Below are 13,724 nucleotides of genomic sequence, written 5' to 3' on the forward strand. Positions count from 1 at the left end.
TTTCTATTTACCCCATCCATGTGTTTCCATCCCTGTAACTTAGCAGTACAAGGCTTACAAAGAATATGTCCTGGGGTCGATTTGTTCGACTAAAACCCTTCAAGGCAGTGCTCCAGCATGGCCACAGTCAAATGACTGAAACAAGTAAAAGAGTAAAAGAATATATATGCATATGTATATACATTTATATATGTTTGTGTGTGTGTATATATATATATATATATATATATATATATGTGTGTGTGTGTGTGTATATGTATATACATAGACGCACACACACACACATACACTCCTATGTTTCTATATTGTTGTTCCATTTGGTGTGTTTCTTGTTGCAGGGTGAAGATGGTATGACTTGTCTGCACATGGCTGCCAAAGGAGGCTACATTGATCTCATGGAGTTTCTCTTGTCTACGCGGAAAGCCGACGTCAATGTCCAGGTAAGTGGACTCACTCTTGGAGTGACTGGATTCTCAACTATAATAAGGGACAGAGTGAGGGGGGTGAAAGAAGGAAGGGTGGGAGGGGAATAGTATCCCCTGATCATGGGGGAGGTATTAGTGTCCCTACAAGTGGAAGAAGAGGAAGAGGAGAGGAATGAGTGCCTCTACTTGTGTAGAAAGAGAAGGAGGAAGAGGAGTGTTAGTGGCCCCTGTTTCTTGCAAATGCTCCTTCCAGGCTGTTATGGTTGCAGTCCTAGATGTTGTGATGTTCAAGTTGTATCAACCCTTTTCCCTCATCTCTTTCACTCCCTAAATAAACCACTCAGACTCCCTAATCTGCTGAAATCCCTCAATGGTTTGAAAACAGGAGACCCTTTCTAGAACTCAACCATATCAGTTGTTCCGGTGTATCTACTTACTGTCCCCTACAAACTGGTTTGGTTATCACTTGTGGGGTTGGGCTCAGAAGGTAAACAGGGAAGGGAATTTCATTTAGTACTTTTTGTGAAAATTAATTACATTATTTCACGTGATACGAGGGCAATTTGGCTCCTATTTCTAGCATTTCAAACCCCTTTCTTTTACAGTAATGTTGACTTCTTGACCAAAATACAAGTTATGATTTTCAGCTGTAAACTTTCTGTCAAACCTCAACTTAATCAATCAATAATTAATTGTTTTTTCTTAATTAATTGTGTTTAAAGGATGATGGTGGTTGGACCCCAATTATTTGGGCAGCAGAGCACCGAAATGTTGAAAGTGCCAAGTTCCTTATTCAGCGTGGGGCTGATCCCACATTAAAGGATAATGTAAGTTTTTTAAAATGGCTTCTTTTGGGGGTTTTTGTGGGAATTGTTTAACTGTTTTCACACTGTAGGAGGTCTTATCTACACCCTGTAGATAGATGCGTGTGTAGTATGTAACATAGAACTGTGTTATACACACTGGTAAATAAGTATGTATATAACAAAGAATAGTGTTATATACACTGGCAGGTGTGTATATATAACATTGTGCACACTGGTAGATGCATGTATGTAATATGAAATTAATTTATACAGATTAGTTGTGTGTATAAAAAAGAATTGTTATACACACTGGTAATTATGTGTGTATGACAAATCTATGTTGTACCCACTTGTAGATATGTATGTATAAAACGGATCTGTCATACACATTAGTGGAAGTGTGTATGTAACATATTGTTATATACTCTTGTGGATGTCTGTATATAACACAGAACTGTGATATACACATATATCATAAAACTGATTTATACATGTATAGATGTTTGCACGTAGCATAGAACTGTTGTAGTTGTGTGTATATATACATTACAGTCTTTTATTATCAGCCTCTATGTATGTACACAGTTATTGACCCTCTGGGGGTCAGTACAGTTACAATAGAAGAATTTATTAAGAACACTTGTTTAGAAGATAGACAAAACAGTTACCATTACACCTTAATTGATGATGATGATGATGATGATGATGACTGTTTTTTGTTTCCAGGAAGAGAACACGGGGCTACATTGGGCTGCGTTCTCAGGAAGTGTTGAGATTGCAGAATTATTTTTGGATTACGGCTGTGAACTAGAATCTCCAAATGAACACGGAGATCGGCCCCTGTAAGTAGTATTTCCTAACCATCTTGTAGCCAGGTGGACACAACCATCTGGCGTTTCTGTTACCTGTCCTCCCATTCCAATTAACCCCGTTCATCCTTCAACATACTCTCCTTTCCCAGTCCTTATTTCCTTTTTCCCAAATTCTCTTGATTCTCACATATTACTACAATGGCAGTCTTGTGGAGGGTTTTACCCAATGCAATCGCTTCTGGCTTCTATTTTCAGATTCCATTCATCGAGTGAAGTCACAAGTCACTTTGATTACCAATTCTCTCTCTCAAGACTTTTCACTTTCTCTTTCTTCACTTCATCTTCCCTGTGATTTTCTTTGTTATCTCCCCTTGTACCAGTTTTTTTTCTTAATTCTCTTCGATTCCAATTGATGAACCACAATGTTTAGTGTTGTTGTTAGTTACAAGTTGTCTGAAGACCACTCACTGGGTCCTTGTATATCTGATGGAGTCAATGTAATCAACTTGCTTTGTGTCAAAATTATTATTATTATTATTATGTGTTTCCAGAGCGATGTTCCTGTTTTCACCTTAAACGTTTTCTTTATTCCTTGCAGACATATATCAGTTAGACAAGACAATTATGAATGTGTTGTGTAAGTAGAAACATTTTTCCTTCCTCTTTCTTAATTATTCATCTTCCTCTGCTGCAATGTGTGGACCAACTTTAACTATGTGGGGGTCTTCTAGTGTGAGTGTCCTAAAGGGTGTCACTGGCAGAATGTGTACTTTGGTAAATAGGGGGCACACTGATGTGTGTATTGTTGCTGTGTGAAGCCCTCCATGATATGTTCTGAGCTGACAGACCCTAATTTGTAGTGTCTCTATGTTATTGCAGGGTGGGAGCGACTTTTTTTTTAATTCCAAACTCTTAATTCTAGATAAAGAAATATGACACAAGAGAACCTGAAGAACTATCCTTTGGGTCAGGGTTATCATCATCATCATCATCATCATCATCAGCAGCAGCAGCAGCATAATTTAATGTCTGTTTTTGCCATGCTAGCATGGGTTTGCTAATTCATTATGAATGGACAGGCCACAGGGCTGCCCTCTGTTTTGGCATGGTTTGCAGCTGGATACCCTTCCTAATACCAATCGCTTCTCTAAATGTACTGGGTGCTTTCTTTCAAGGCATCAGCTCTAGCAAGGTCACCAAGTACCCGTAAGACAAGGTAGGTCCCTCATCTGGATGGGTTAGGAAGTATTGGGGAACACTAAATCATGAGAGAGGGACAAGAGCAAGTGTTTTACTCCAGAGCTAAATGAAGATATGGCTTCTCCACCTGGAAAGAGTGACAGAGAGAGATGTGAGGTGAAGGTACAAAAAGGATTTGTTAATAAACAACAACAACATGGCTGTATTTCTTTCCCAGTAAGAAGTTGGCTGAAGTCAAAGCTGCTCCCCCACCCATATTTTGACCCAGGGTTAAATAAACCCTGAAATATTGCAACAGTGTTTTTTAAATAAATCTACCTTTTATATAAAACTGTGTAATATAATAATAATAATAATAATAATATAATAATAATAATAATAATAATAATAATAATAATAATGATGATGATGATGCTAAATGATTGTTGTATTCCCAACAGGTTGTGTCTCTTACGTGGGGCTGACATTAGTGCTCGCAACAACATCAACCAATTACCATCAGACGTAAGTTACGTTATTATCTTTCATTCTTTCCTTCCTTCCTTTCTTCCTTCCTTCCTTCCTTCCTACTTCCACATTGCAACAAACTTAATACAGTAAACATTACAATAGAGAGACACCTCTTTGCATTTTAACCCTTTTGTTACCATATTTCTTTTGAAATACTCTGCCTTTTAACAATTAGAGAATTTAGTAAAATAGCTTTTGTCAGTAAAAAGACAATGTTTGGAACATAAATTGAGTTTTAACAAAAGAATTTGATTTAGATCACTCTGAAGTAGGAAGTTGTATTACAGAACCACGGATGGTTTCAGGCTGGTTGGTATGAGAAGGGCTGAAATTAGCACTCACACACACACACATCCTGTATGTTTAATGAGTGTATAATTTGTTTTGCTGTGTAAATGGGAGTGGGGCTGGAAGAGGTGTCGCAGTTTGTGAGGAAGATTTCTCAGTAGTTTCATCTCATTAAGGACTCAACAAGTAACATTAAATAGTGTGTCCATGCTGTGACAATATATTGGTTACACAAGGACTATTTCATACATTTCTCATCTTAAATGCTTATGGCCCCTGCCCTCAACCCTTGGACTTTTGAGGTAATGGTTTTTTCAGTCCGTCCACCCTCTTCCTTCCTCACTGTAACAATGGTTTCCACAATTGATGATCTTTTACTCATGTTGTTGCTTGTAGTGTTGTCTGGACCAGAAAAGTAATGTGTGGATGGCACTGAACGTAAACAAGGAGCTGAGAGATTTGGCCTCAAAGAGACTTGAAAGATCCGAAAAACTTGTCCACAGGTAAACTGGCATTTTTTATAATGTTTGATGCTGTTGTTGTTGTTATGTAGCAGGTCAGCCCTGATTCAGCAGATGTGTGTTCTAAGTGGTTCCATTCATGGCCATCTTATCTTTTATTCAGGCATTGTCTATCTAGGACTACATTATCTCTACAGGAGAGATGATTGTACTGTGTGTGTGTGTGTGCGTGTATGTGAATTTCTTTAACCAGAGATTTATGTATAAGTTGTGGTAATAATAATAATAACAATCCTTCCTACTATAGGCACGGGGCCTGAAATTATGTGGGACAGGGCTAGTCAATTACATAGACCCCAGTGCTCCACTGGTACTTACTTTATTGACCCCGAAAGGATGAGTGGCAAAGTTGACCTTGGCAGAATTAGAACTCAAAATGTACAGACAGACAAAATGCTGCTTAGCATTTTGCCTGGCGTGCTAACGATTCTCCCAGCTTGCTGCCTAATAATGATGATAATAATCGTAATAATGATAATGGTATTTATAGAGCAGGTGTTGTGTGATGAATTAAAAATATAAGGGGTGTTGATAACAGGTAGAGTACCCTCCCTCACTAATCACCTTCTATTATTGTGTTTAATTAGTCTATTGTAATTAAAAATTTTATTATTGTTTTTAATTAGTCTGTTGTAATTGACGATGTGTTTTTGTTACTGACTTTACAGAGATATCTCGTTTGGCCGTGAAAACTTCCCTATTAACAGTATCAATGCCATCGATGATGAAGGACCACCCCTAGATTTCCAATATGTCACCCAGAGTGTCGAAACCACTCCTCTCAATATCAACAGGGTAATTTCTAGCTTGCAGGTGAGTATCCCTCATCCTCCTCTCTTTCTCTCTCTGACAACAACGATTGTTAACTGAGACAGTCTTTATATATTCACTGTACAATACTGCAGATGTGTGTGTGTGTGTGTGTATATATAAAGAAGAAAAGGAAATACTTCCTCCAGTAGACAAATGTAAAGCGTTTGGTGTTAGGAATGGCATTGAGCCATAGAGATGATGCAGGGCAGTGCAACCCATGCCACCAGGACATTGAATGATGATGATGATGATAATGGCACACTGATATGTACACACACACACACACACACATCAATCAATCTATTCCACTCCCACCCCTTTCTTTGTGTGTGTGTGTGTGTGTGCTATATTTAATTAAAATGTCAAGGTTGTCTCCCTTATCAAAGGTAATGAATTATTCTGCTCCACGCTACTTAGGATGTGACTAGTTTACAATTTATATAGTTTCACATATTCATACACACGTGTATGCCCACAAATAAATATGTATGTACATACACACACTGTGTAATATTAAACCACTCACATATTTATATTTTAATGTATGTTTAAGGATCAGAATACATGTCTTTGGGTGCTACTAATAGTTTCATGTGTCTGAAAATCTAAACAAGTTCTTCAGGCGCAGACCAGTCTTTGTGCCGAGAAATTCTTAGTTCAGCACGAAAAGTAGTGTGCATGTGAAGCTATTAGTAGCACCCAAAGGCATGTACTGTGACCCTTAAACAGAAATATTTGACTCTCACCAGATGGAGTACTTTCTTTGTTGAATTATACCATGAACCAATGCATTACATGTATATATATATATATATACATACATACATACACACACACACACACGTTCTCACCTTCCCTTCTTAATGCAAGTAGCTATGTGACTTCTCGTTATAATAATGTGTGGTTGTTTCTTACACCTGTAGGTATATATCTACAAGTGGACACACACCTGTGATGTTTTGAAATAGTTTCCATGACAATAATTATTTGTTCAACACTGCACAATGTTGTTGTTGTTTGTTCGTTTCTGAAGATTTTCTGTTATTTCTTTCTTTCAGAGTTGCAACTGTCAGGACAGTTGTGCTTCTATGTTATGTGTGTGCAGCAGGAACAGCGTCCAATGCTGGTACGACCAGGTGAGAACATACCTTGCACTGATTACCTCTTGCTGCTTTCTATTAATGGCGCCAACCTAATTAGTCTGGTTTACTTGTCATTCATTTGTTTATCTTTTTGTTTCAATCCTTGGAATATGGCCATGCTGGGGCACTGCCTCGAAGGCTTTTTACTCAGATTGACTCTAATCTCATACTTATTGTATCAGTCGTCTGAAGCTGAACTGCTAAACTATAGGGATGTAAACAAACCAACACTGGTTGTCAAGTTGTGGTGGGGAACAAATGCACACACACACATATATATACACGATGGGCTTCTACACAGTTTTCGTCTACCAAATTCACTGAAAAAGCTTTGGTTGAGCTGGGATATCGTAGAAACATACTTGCCCAAGATGCTTGTGCAGTGGGATTGAACTCCCACAACCATACAGCTGCATTTAGTACTCTGTATTATGTCAGTTTCACACTGAACGTCTCCCCATTTCTCGTATTTGTTAACCCCCCCCCCCCCAGCACCAGTTATCGTTCACTACCCCAATATGTTCAGATAAGGGGTACAGCTCTGTACCCTACGCACTTATTTTAGCAACATACCTCTCTACTGGGTGGTTGGCATATTATTTACCCCTCCTTCTTCTTCCTACAAATACCTGATGCCTAGGGACCAACTTAATATGTACCCCTACCCATCCCACAAATCTACTGACCCCTTCATGTTTCCTCCATTTTCTGTTTCAGATGGGTCGCCTTGCCCAAGAATTCAACCAACTGGAGCCTCCCTATATTTTTGAGTGCAATAGAAATTGCCGCTGTTGGACCACATGTAACAACCGGGTCGTGCAAAATGGCATTGTGTAAGTCACGGAACTCCTTTCATAATCACGTTTTGTAAACCAGAACTCCTTTGACAATGACTTTATTTCAGCGCCCCACCCCTGAATCAACACCTGTCTATTCTCACCTGCCACACAGGTCTCTTTCTCTCTCAGTACCAGTAATATATGTTATATTATTTTCTTCCAGATGTCGTCTGCAACTATTCAAAACCAAAGGACGAGGTTGGGGTGTGAAGACCTTACGTGACATCCCTCAGGGTGTCTTCATTTGCGAGTGAGTTGATCCTTCATTCTCATGGCTTGCAGCCTCTCCTTTCTCTCTCTATGTCCGTCTTTCGTCTCATGTTACCATAACACCATTGGTCAGACCTGTCTCCCAAGTCTGCCACATTCCCCCTCACCTTCTACTGTCCACAATCCACTGATCACCCTCTACTGCCCATTACAGTCCTCCACTCTTTCTGTTTCAGGTACATTGGAGAGTTGATCTCAGATTCAGAAGCTGATCGTAGAGAAGATGACTCTTATCTTTTTGATCTGGATAATAAGGTAACTTCATCACACACACACACACGTATGTTTATATTTTGCTGGTTCTGTCTTGTAGTAGTGTTGCTGTGGTTGAGGTTGTGTCATGATTTGATCAACCACCATAGAAACCCAGTTGCTTCTTACTGTGGCTCAAAACTGTCCCCAGATCAAATGGATCAGTGACTAAACGCATTCCAGCCATGACCATTCTGTCTTTTTGTAGATATATGACTATATTGACCAAAGTATGGTGATAAGAGTATGCTGGGTTTAGCAGGATGAGTGAATGAATGTTCTTTGATTGAATTGAAGGTGGCTGGATCTTTTAGGTATAAGGCTCAAGTGTGCTGTGCCCTTTGGGCTGCTGGGAAGTGGTAAGGGTGGGTACCAGTGCGTCAGATGTTGGTAGGAATTTTAAGGATACGTTTTAAGCCAGTTTAATCAACCCCAGACTAGTGACGACGCTTATCATTGTTTGCACGACTTTTTATTGCAGGATATTTCTGTTTAAATGCACGTATTTGTACTTCATGATGTCTTCTTGTGTATTTCAATTATAATTAGTGAAATCTTGTTTCTAATTAGTATTGTGATTAATTTACACTCCCTTACCGACTCCTTTCTCTCTCTGCAGGATGGTGAGACATATTGTATCGATGCCCGTCGCTATGGTAACATCAGCCGTTTTATCAATCATCTATGTGAACCGAATGTGATCCCTGTTAAGGTATTTGTTGATCACCAAGACATGCGCTTTCCACGGATCTGTTTCTTTGCATCCCGAGACATCAAAGCCGGAGAAGAAATGGGGTAGGTACCAAGATTCACTCTTCTCTTTCTGACCATATTATAAATTTTCTTGAATAAGTTGCACTATTTTATAATACTTGCTTTAAACTGAAAAGACTGAGATTTGACTTATTAAACAGGACAAAACTAAAACTATGTAAGGCAAAATATTTTATACCAAAATTTAATATTAAATTAAGGGTGCAACTTATATACAAGTAAATACAGTGTGTGTGTGTGTATGTATATATACACACACATTCATAAATACAGGTGATGCTAATGTTGCAATCTATGATTTAGACCATGCGTGTTGCCATCTTCAGAGACCAGTTAAAGCAGAGTTGTGTCAGTTATTAGTTTTTCATAAGTAAAGTGGGACAGTTTAACCTTTTAGCATTTAAACTGGCCATATCCAGACCAAATATTCTTTTATGTTCAAACTGTCAAAATCTGGCCTCTCACACCTGCCCTACAATGTCATTCTAAAAACAAAACAATCACATCATTTAAATCTCGAAGCTATGAGATAATGTATGATGAATTCAAATCAATGTGAATTAATAAGTATCAAAGTTGGTAATCTATTGAAGAAGTTACTGGAAGATATGGCAGTGTTGTAGAGAGCTACATCTCTATTCAAACAGAAATTTAGACGGTATCTGCAGGTATTTCTAATTGGTGTGGTTCGTTTCTGACTATTTTAGATGCAAAGTGAAACACCATCACGAGGATTGGTGCATCATGTCCCAACTTTCATACAGGAAACTTGTCTGAGTTATCTCCCTTCAGTATGTAGCTGATGTCGACTTTACTCCACTGGATCTCTGCAATAACAAGTGAGCGAGATGTTTGGAGATATGCTGTGCTTGAGAAGACCCAGCAAGTCAAGTGAGATCATAGCAGTGACTGATGCCAGTTTAAAAGTAACCGTTGGATAATATGCTGTGCTTGAGAAGACTTGTTGAGTGGCACATTGAAAGCACCCACTACCCTCTTGGGGTAGTTGGTGGTAGGAAGGGCATCCAGCTGTAGAAACCTTGCCAAATCAGATTGGGAGCTTGGTGCAGCTTCCTGTTCAGTCCATTGCAGGATGAATGCCTCAACATGTTGCATGTTCTCTCCACCAATCATGGTCGGATGTGGAGGCCATTAATTGTTTAGTTTGAGTTCATGCTTGTTTGATGAGCTGAGTCTGGCACCCTGGCTTCATGTGTGTATATATAATATATATATGTATGTGTGATACCTCTTTAAGTACTCTGTAAATTAGAATCTGGCTAACAAAATGGTCGACATGTTTAGGTTATTGTTTATTTCTTGAGACAGGAACAGTTTATATAAATCCAAAGATGATTGCTAATTAGTTTTAGTGTATTGATCACAAAATATATCAAGATGAAAGAAGGCGTATAATGAATACAGAACATTGATGATACATCTTTATTCTTGATATTTTTACTAAGCATGTGCCACAGGTGTATGTCTGTATGTATGGTGCGTTTCTCATGTGTCTCGTAATTTGTTTCAGCTTCGACTACGGTGAGAAGTTCTGGGTGATCAAGTGGAAACAGTTTACCTGTGCGTGTGGTTCGCCTAAATGTAAGTACTCTGCTGATACCATCCGACAGACGTTGGAGGAGTACCGTCTACGACACGGGGAAGACGACACTCCACAGGAGTCATGAAACAATCTCAGTTGACCGGGCAGACAGCTGTGTGGACAATTATATATATATAGCAGTTATGATGGTGATGACGAAGACGACTTGAAGATGATTACGATGACAGTGGTGATGATCATGATGTTAATTGGTAAAACTAAATCTCTTGACCAAAATAATGGAACAAAATGTAAAAATTTAAATGGAATTAAGACGATTTTGAAAAATGTGAAACGTTGAAATGATTCTTTTCGACAGAATGTGAGCTCTGTGTTAATGTTTTGGTGTTGCTGTCTCCAGAGCTGGGGCAGTGTGGTCTCACATCTTTCAATGTTGGATTGCTTGTTGAGAGAGAGAGAGAACAGCAGGAGCAATGGGGGCAGAAGGATTATGTAGGATTAAATACCTGCACAAAACACGTTTGTCCTAAATGTGTGTGTGTATATATGTATATATATATATATACACACACATACATACACAATTATCAAAATTTATATAATTGCATTTGTGTATGCATGCATGTGTATGTGTGTGTGTATATATATATATATATATATACACACACACACATAAATATACAATCCACTCACTCCTCAGTTGTGTGTGTATGTATATATGTATGTGTGTATATATATATATATATATATATATATATATACGCATGAAAATTTTTACTGTCAACCTTTTTACTTTTCTTTTCTGACATTTGAAATTCCAATATTTTCTATCAAAACAATCACCACCACTACTACTTCATTAATACCCCCTATTCTACCACCACCACTACTCCTCCTCCTATCATCATCAACACTACTCTTTTGATGCCAACCATTGGTGACCACCCCTACTGCTTCTATGATTCAAACTTTCCTGTTTCAAAGTGATCTAAATTAAATCCTTCCATCAAAATCTCATATTAATTTATGTTCCAAACTCCAGCTTAAATAACGACAAAATTATTTTAATAAATTCATTATTTTCAAAATTCATTGAAACAAAGACTGTTTTCCGACAGAAAAAAATGTAACTAAAGTGTTGTTTGTGGTCAGTTGGTCAATCATCAAATTGTGTTGAGATAAAGGTTGGAGTTTGTTGTTTCACATTTCTGCACTTGACCACAACAGGCCTCTGTCTGTTCTGGTTAAACTTTGTTCTAATTGGTCATTGAATGTGTGTGTGTGAGTGTGTTATGGTCAACAAACCTGGCAGGAGAAACAGATTGACCAAAACTGCCAAAAATCTGTTTAATTTGTCTTTTTTGCCCCCCCCCCCTATTTTATTGAAATTGAGTGTGAGTGGTACCTTGAATGTGAGTGTAAGCATTAATGTAAATAATTAGTGAACTCATTCATAGCTTGAGTGAGAGAGAGACGTGTGTGTGTGTGTGCATTTGGCAAACGAATGCAAGAACTTTTTTATGTTTCTCATCATCCCACCCTCACCCCGTCCCCTACGCAGACAGTAGCAGGAATCTGGATTTTGGTGAATGCTTCAGTGACAGTTGTATGGGTGGTGGTTGATGACAGCTGATGTATGAGGCTGCAGTTTAGGACTTTTGTTTTAATTGGATTGGGAAGAGGTGGGAGGGAGGGAAATATTTTAACAAACCCCTAAAACAGTTGATGTATGAGACCCCCCCCCCCTCGCAAACCAAAGGAACTTAATGGATTGTCAAGTATTTTTGTTGAAAGAGAATCAGTTCTAACTGGAGGAGGGTAGATCCAGCTTCATTCCATCGAGGGCGGACACTGCTCCACTCCATTGAGGGTAGTCACTGCTCCATTTTGTTGAGGGTAGACTTAACCCCATCTCCATCCTGCAAGTGCTGAACACCCACATCCCACCAACTCTTATTCTCCAAAACATCCTGAAACATTTTCAAGAATTTCTGATGACTTGACACTTATTAACATTTCAGAAATTCCATTTTAATGTAGAATATTTCCAATAACCAATAAAATTATTATAATTGACCCATAATTTAAAATGTAACCAACTTTGGAGTAAGAATATGGTAGATACCATATCATCCACTTCAGGAACTTTGATGCCAATGTAGACTGTTGACTTTTCTCAGCAAATAGAAGTTGTCTGTGGCTCTCACAAGACAACCTTCTGTTATCATGTCTACACTCAGTTTAAATCCTACCAAAAATATATGTTCCTTAATTGGTGTATTAATTAGGGCTCATTAAATTGACCCCACTTAGCCCTCATTTAAGAAATTCTGATGAAGACAACCAACTGATTGATCATGGTTTCATGTTGAAGTCACCTCCATGCACACACATGGGTTGTGTGGTAGGTGTGAGAGGCCTATCTGGTCAGTTTGACCAAAGTTTGAGAGAAAACGGCCTGCAGCAAGGGACTGGGGCTCTGAGCCCCTTCTCTCCCATTGTCTTACATGTAATCCAGCTAAATCCCTCTGAAATCATACCCTGCTCTCCTTCACAAAGGAAAGGATATGTTATTAATGTAGTTGTAAATGGGACGGCCATGACTGGGTTGTCTGATCAGAATGAAAAACTGACTCTCATGTCTGCATGTTTAATGGTTACCTGTTACAGTGTGTGTGTGTGTGTGGGGGGGGGGGCGCATTAGTGTCATGTGCTACCCTCAGTATTTCTGAGCCAGTGTCAGATTGAAAAAATTACATGACCTACGCTGTGGACAACCCAAATGACCACCACCACTGAGTGTCCGTAAGAAGAGGACTGTTGAAATAGCAAACCACTACAAAGAATCATATTAATGAGTTATGTTGATGATGATGATGACCAGGGTGTCCCCTCCTCTCCATCAAGCCACCCCCACTACAAACTTTTGTTTTCAATTAAACATTTTCTTTTAATTACTTTGTTATCTCCTAAATTTTGTGTTCTGTTCTCATGATGGGAGGGGCAGGACACACAGACAGCTCTCCCCGCTTCATCTCTCTCTCTCTCTTTCCAACATTCAGTTCATTCTGTCGAAATCTGTCTTATTGGTCTCAGTCAATGGGCCACGGCCATTCTGGGGCAGTTCAAAAGTCACTTGATTAAATTTCTTCCTTCCCTCTCCTGCACAAAAACGTTTTTTATCGACCAAAATGACTTCGGAAGAAAAGTGAAAAAAAAAAAAAATACAAAAAAAAAATAATAACTTTGAGCTGGGACTCGACAAAAGAGGAGGTTACTTGTTTGGCACATGACCTCTGAACTCTGACCTCTATTACACAAAATATAAACGATGAAATGAAAACAAGAAAAACTATTAAAAAAGTAAATAAAAGAAATCAAGCCAACCTCAAACGAAATGCAAAAAAAAAAATATTTGAAAATCCCCCAAATTTCTTGTATTTAAAAGAAAAAAAAAAATTTCTCCCTTGAAACTCCAATGTACAAATTAAAAATTAAACAAGAAATC

General features: G+C 38.5%; 1 protein-coding gene across 1 annotated transcript in view; it reads left to right on the top strand.

Moving 5' to 3' along the window:
* The window catches only part of LOC106867354 (serine-rich adhesin for platelets), a 41,193-nt gene extending 27,710 nt beyond the window's left edge, over positions 1 to 13,483 (top strand). Inside the window, exons 15-27 of the mRNA XM_052975440.1 lie at positions 339 to 440; positions 1,148 to 1,252; positions 1,958 to 2,073; positions 2,642 to 2,680; positions 3,684 to 3,747; positions 4,438 to 4,544; positions 5,231 to 5,375; positions 6,434 to 6,511; positions 7,235 to 7,350; positions 7,520 to 7,606; positions 7,803 to 7,881; positions 8,498 to 8,673; positions 10,184 to 13,483. Coding sequence (XP_052831400.1) covers positions 339 to 440; positions 1,148 to 1,252; positions 1,958 to 2,073; positions 2,642 to 2,680; positions 3,684 to 3,747; positions 4,438 to 4,544; positions 5,231 to 5,375; positions 6,434 to 6,511; positions 7,235 to 7,350; positions 7,520 to 7,606; positions 7,803 to 7,881; positions 8,498 to 8,673; positions 10,184 to 10,340 — 1,371 coding nt within the window. The 3' untranslated portion in view covers positions 10,341 to 13,483. The remainder of the gene's footprint in view (positions 1 to 338; positions 441 to 1,147; positions 1,253 to 1,957; positions 2,074 to 2,641; positions 2,681 to 3,683; positions 3,748 to 4,437; positions 4,545 to 5,230; positions 5,376 to 6,433; positions 6,512 to 7,234; positions 7,351 to 7,519; positions 7,607 to 7,802; positions 7,882 to 8,497; positions 8,674 to 10,183) is intronic.
* The last annotated feature ends 241 nt before the right edge of the window (positions 13,484 to 13,724 follow it).

This window comes from Octopus bimaculoides, chromosome 21 (genome assembly GCF_001194135.2).
Source record: "Octopus bimaculoides isolate UCB-OBI-ISO-001 chromosome 21, ASM119413v2, whole genome shotgun sequence".
NCBI lineage: Eukaryota > Metazoa > Mollusca > Cephalopoda > Octopoda > Octopodidae > Octopus > Octopus bimaculoides.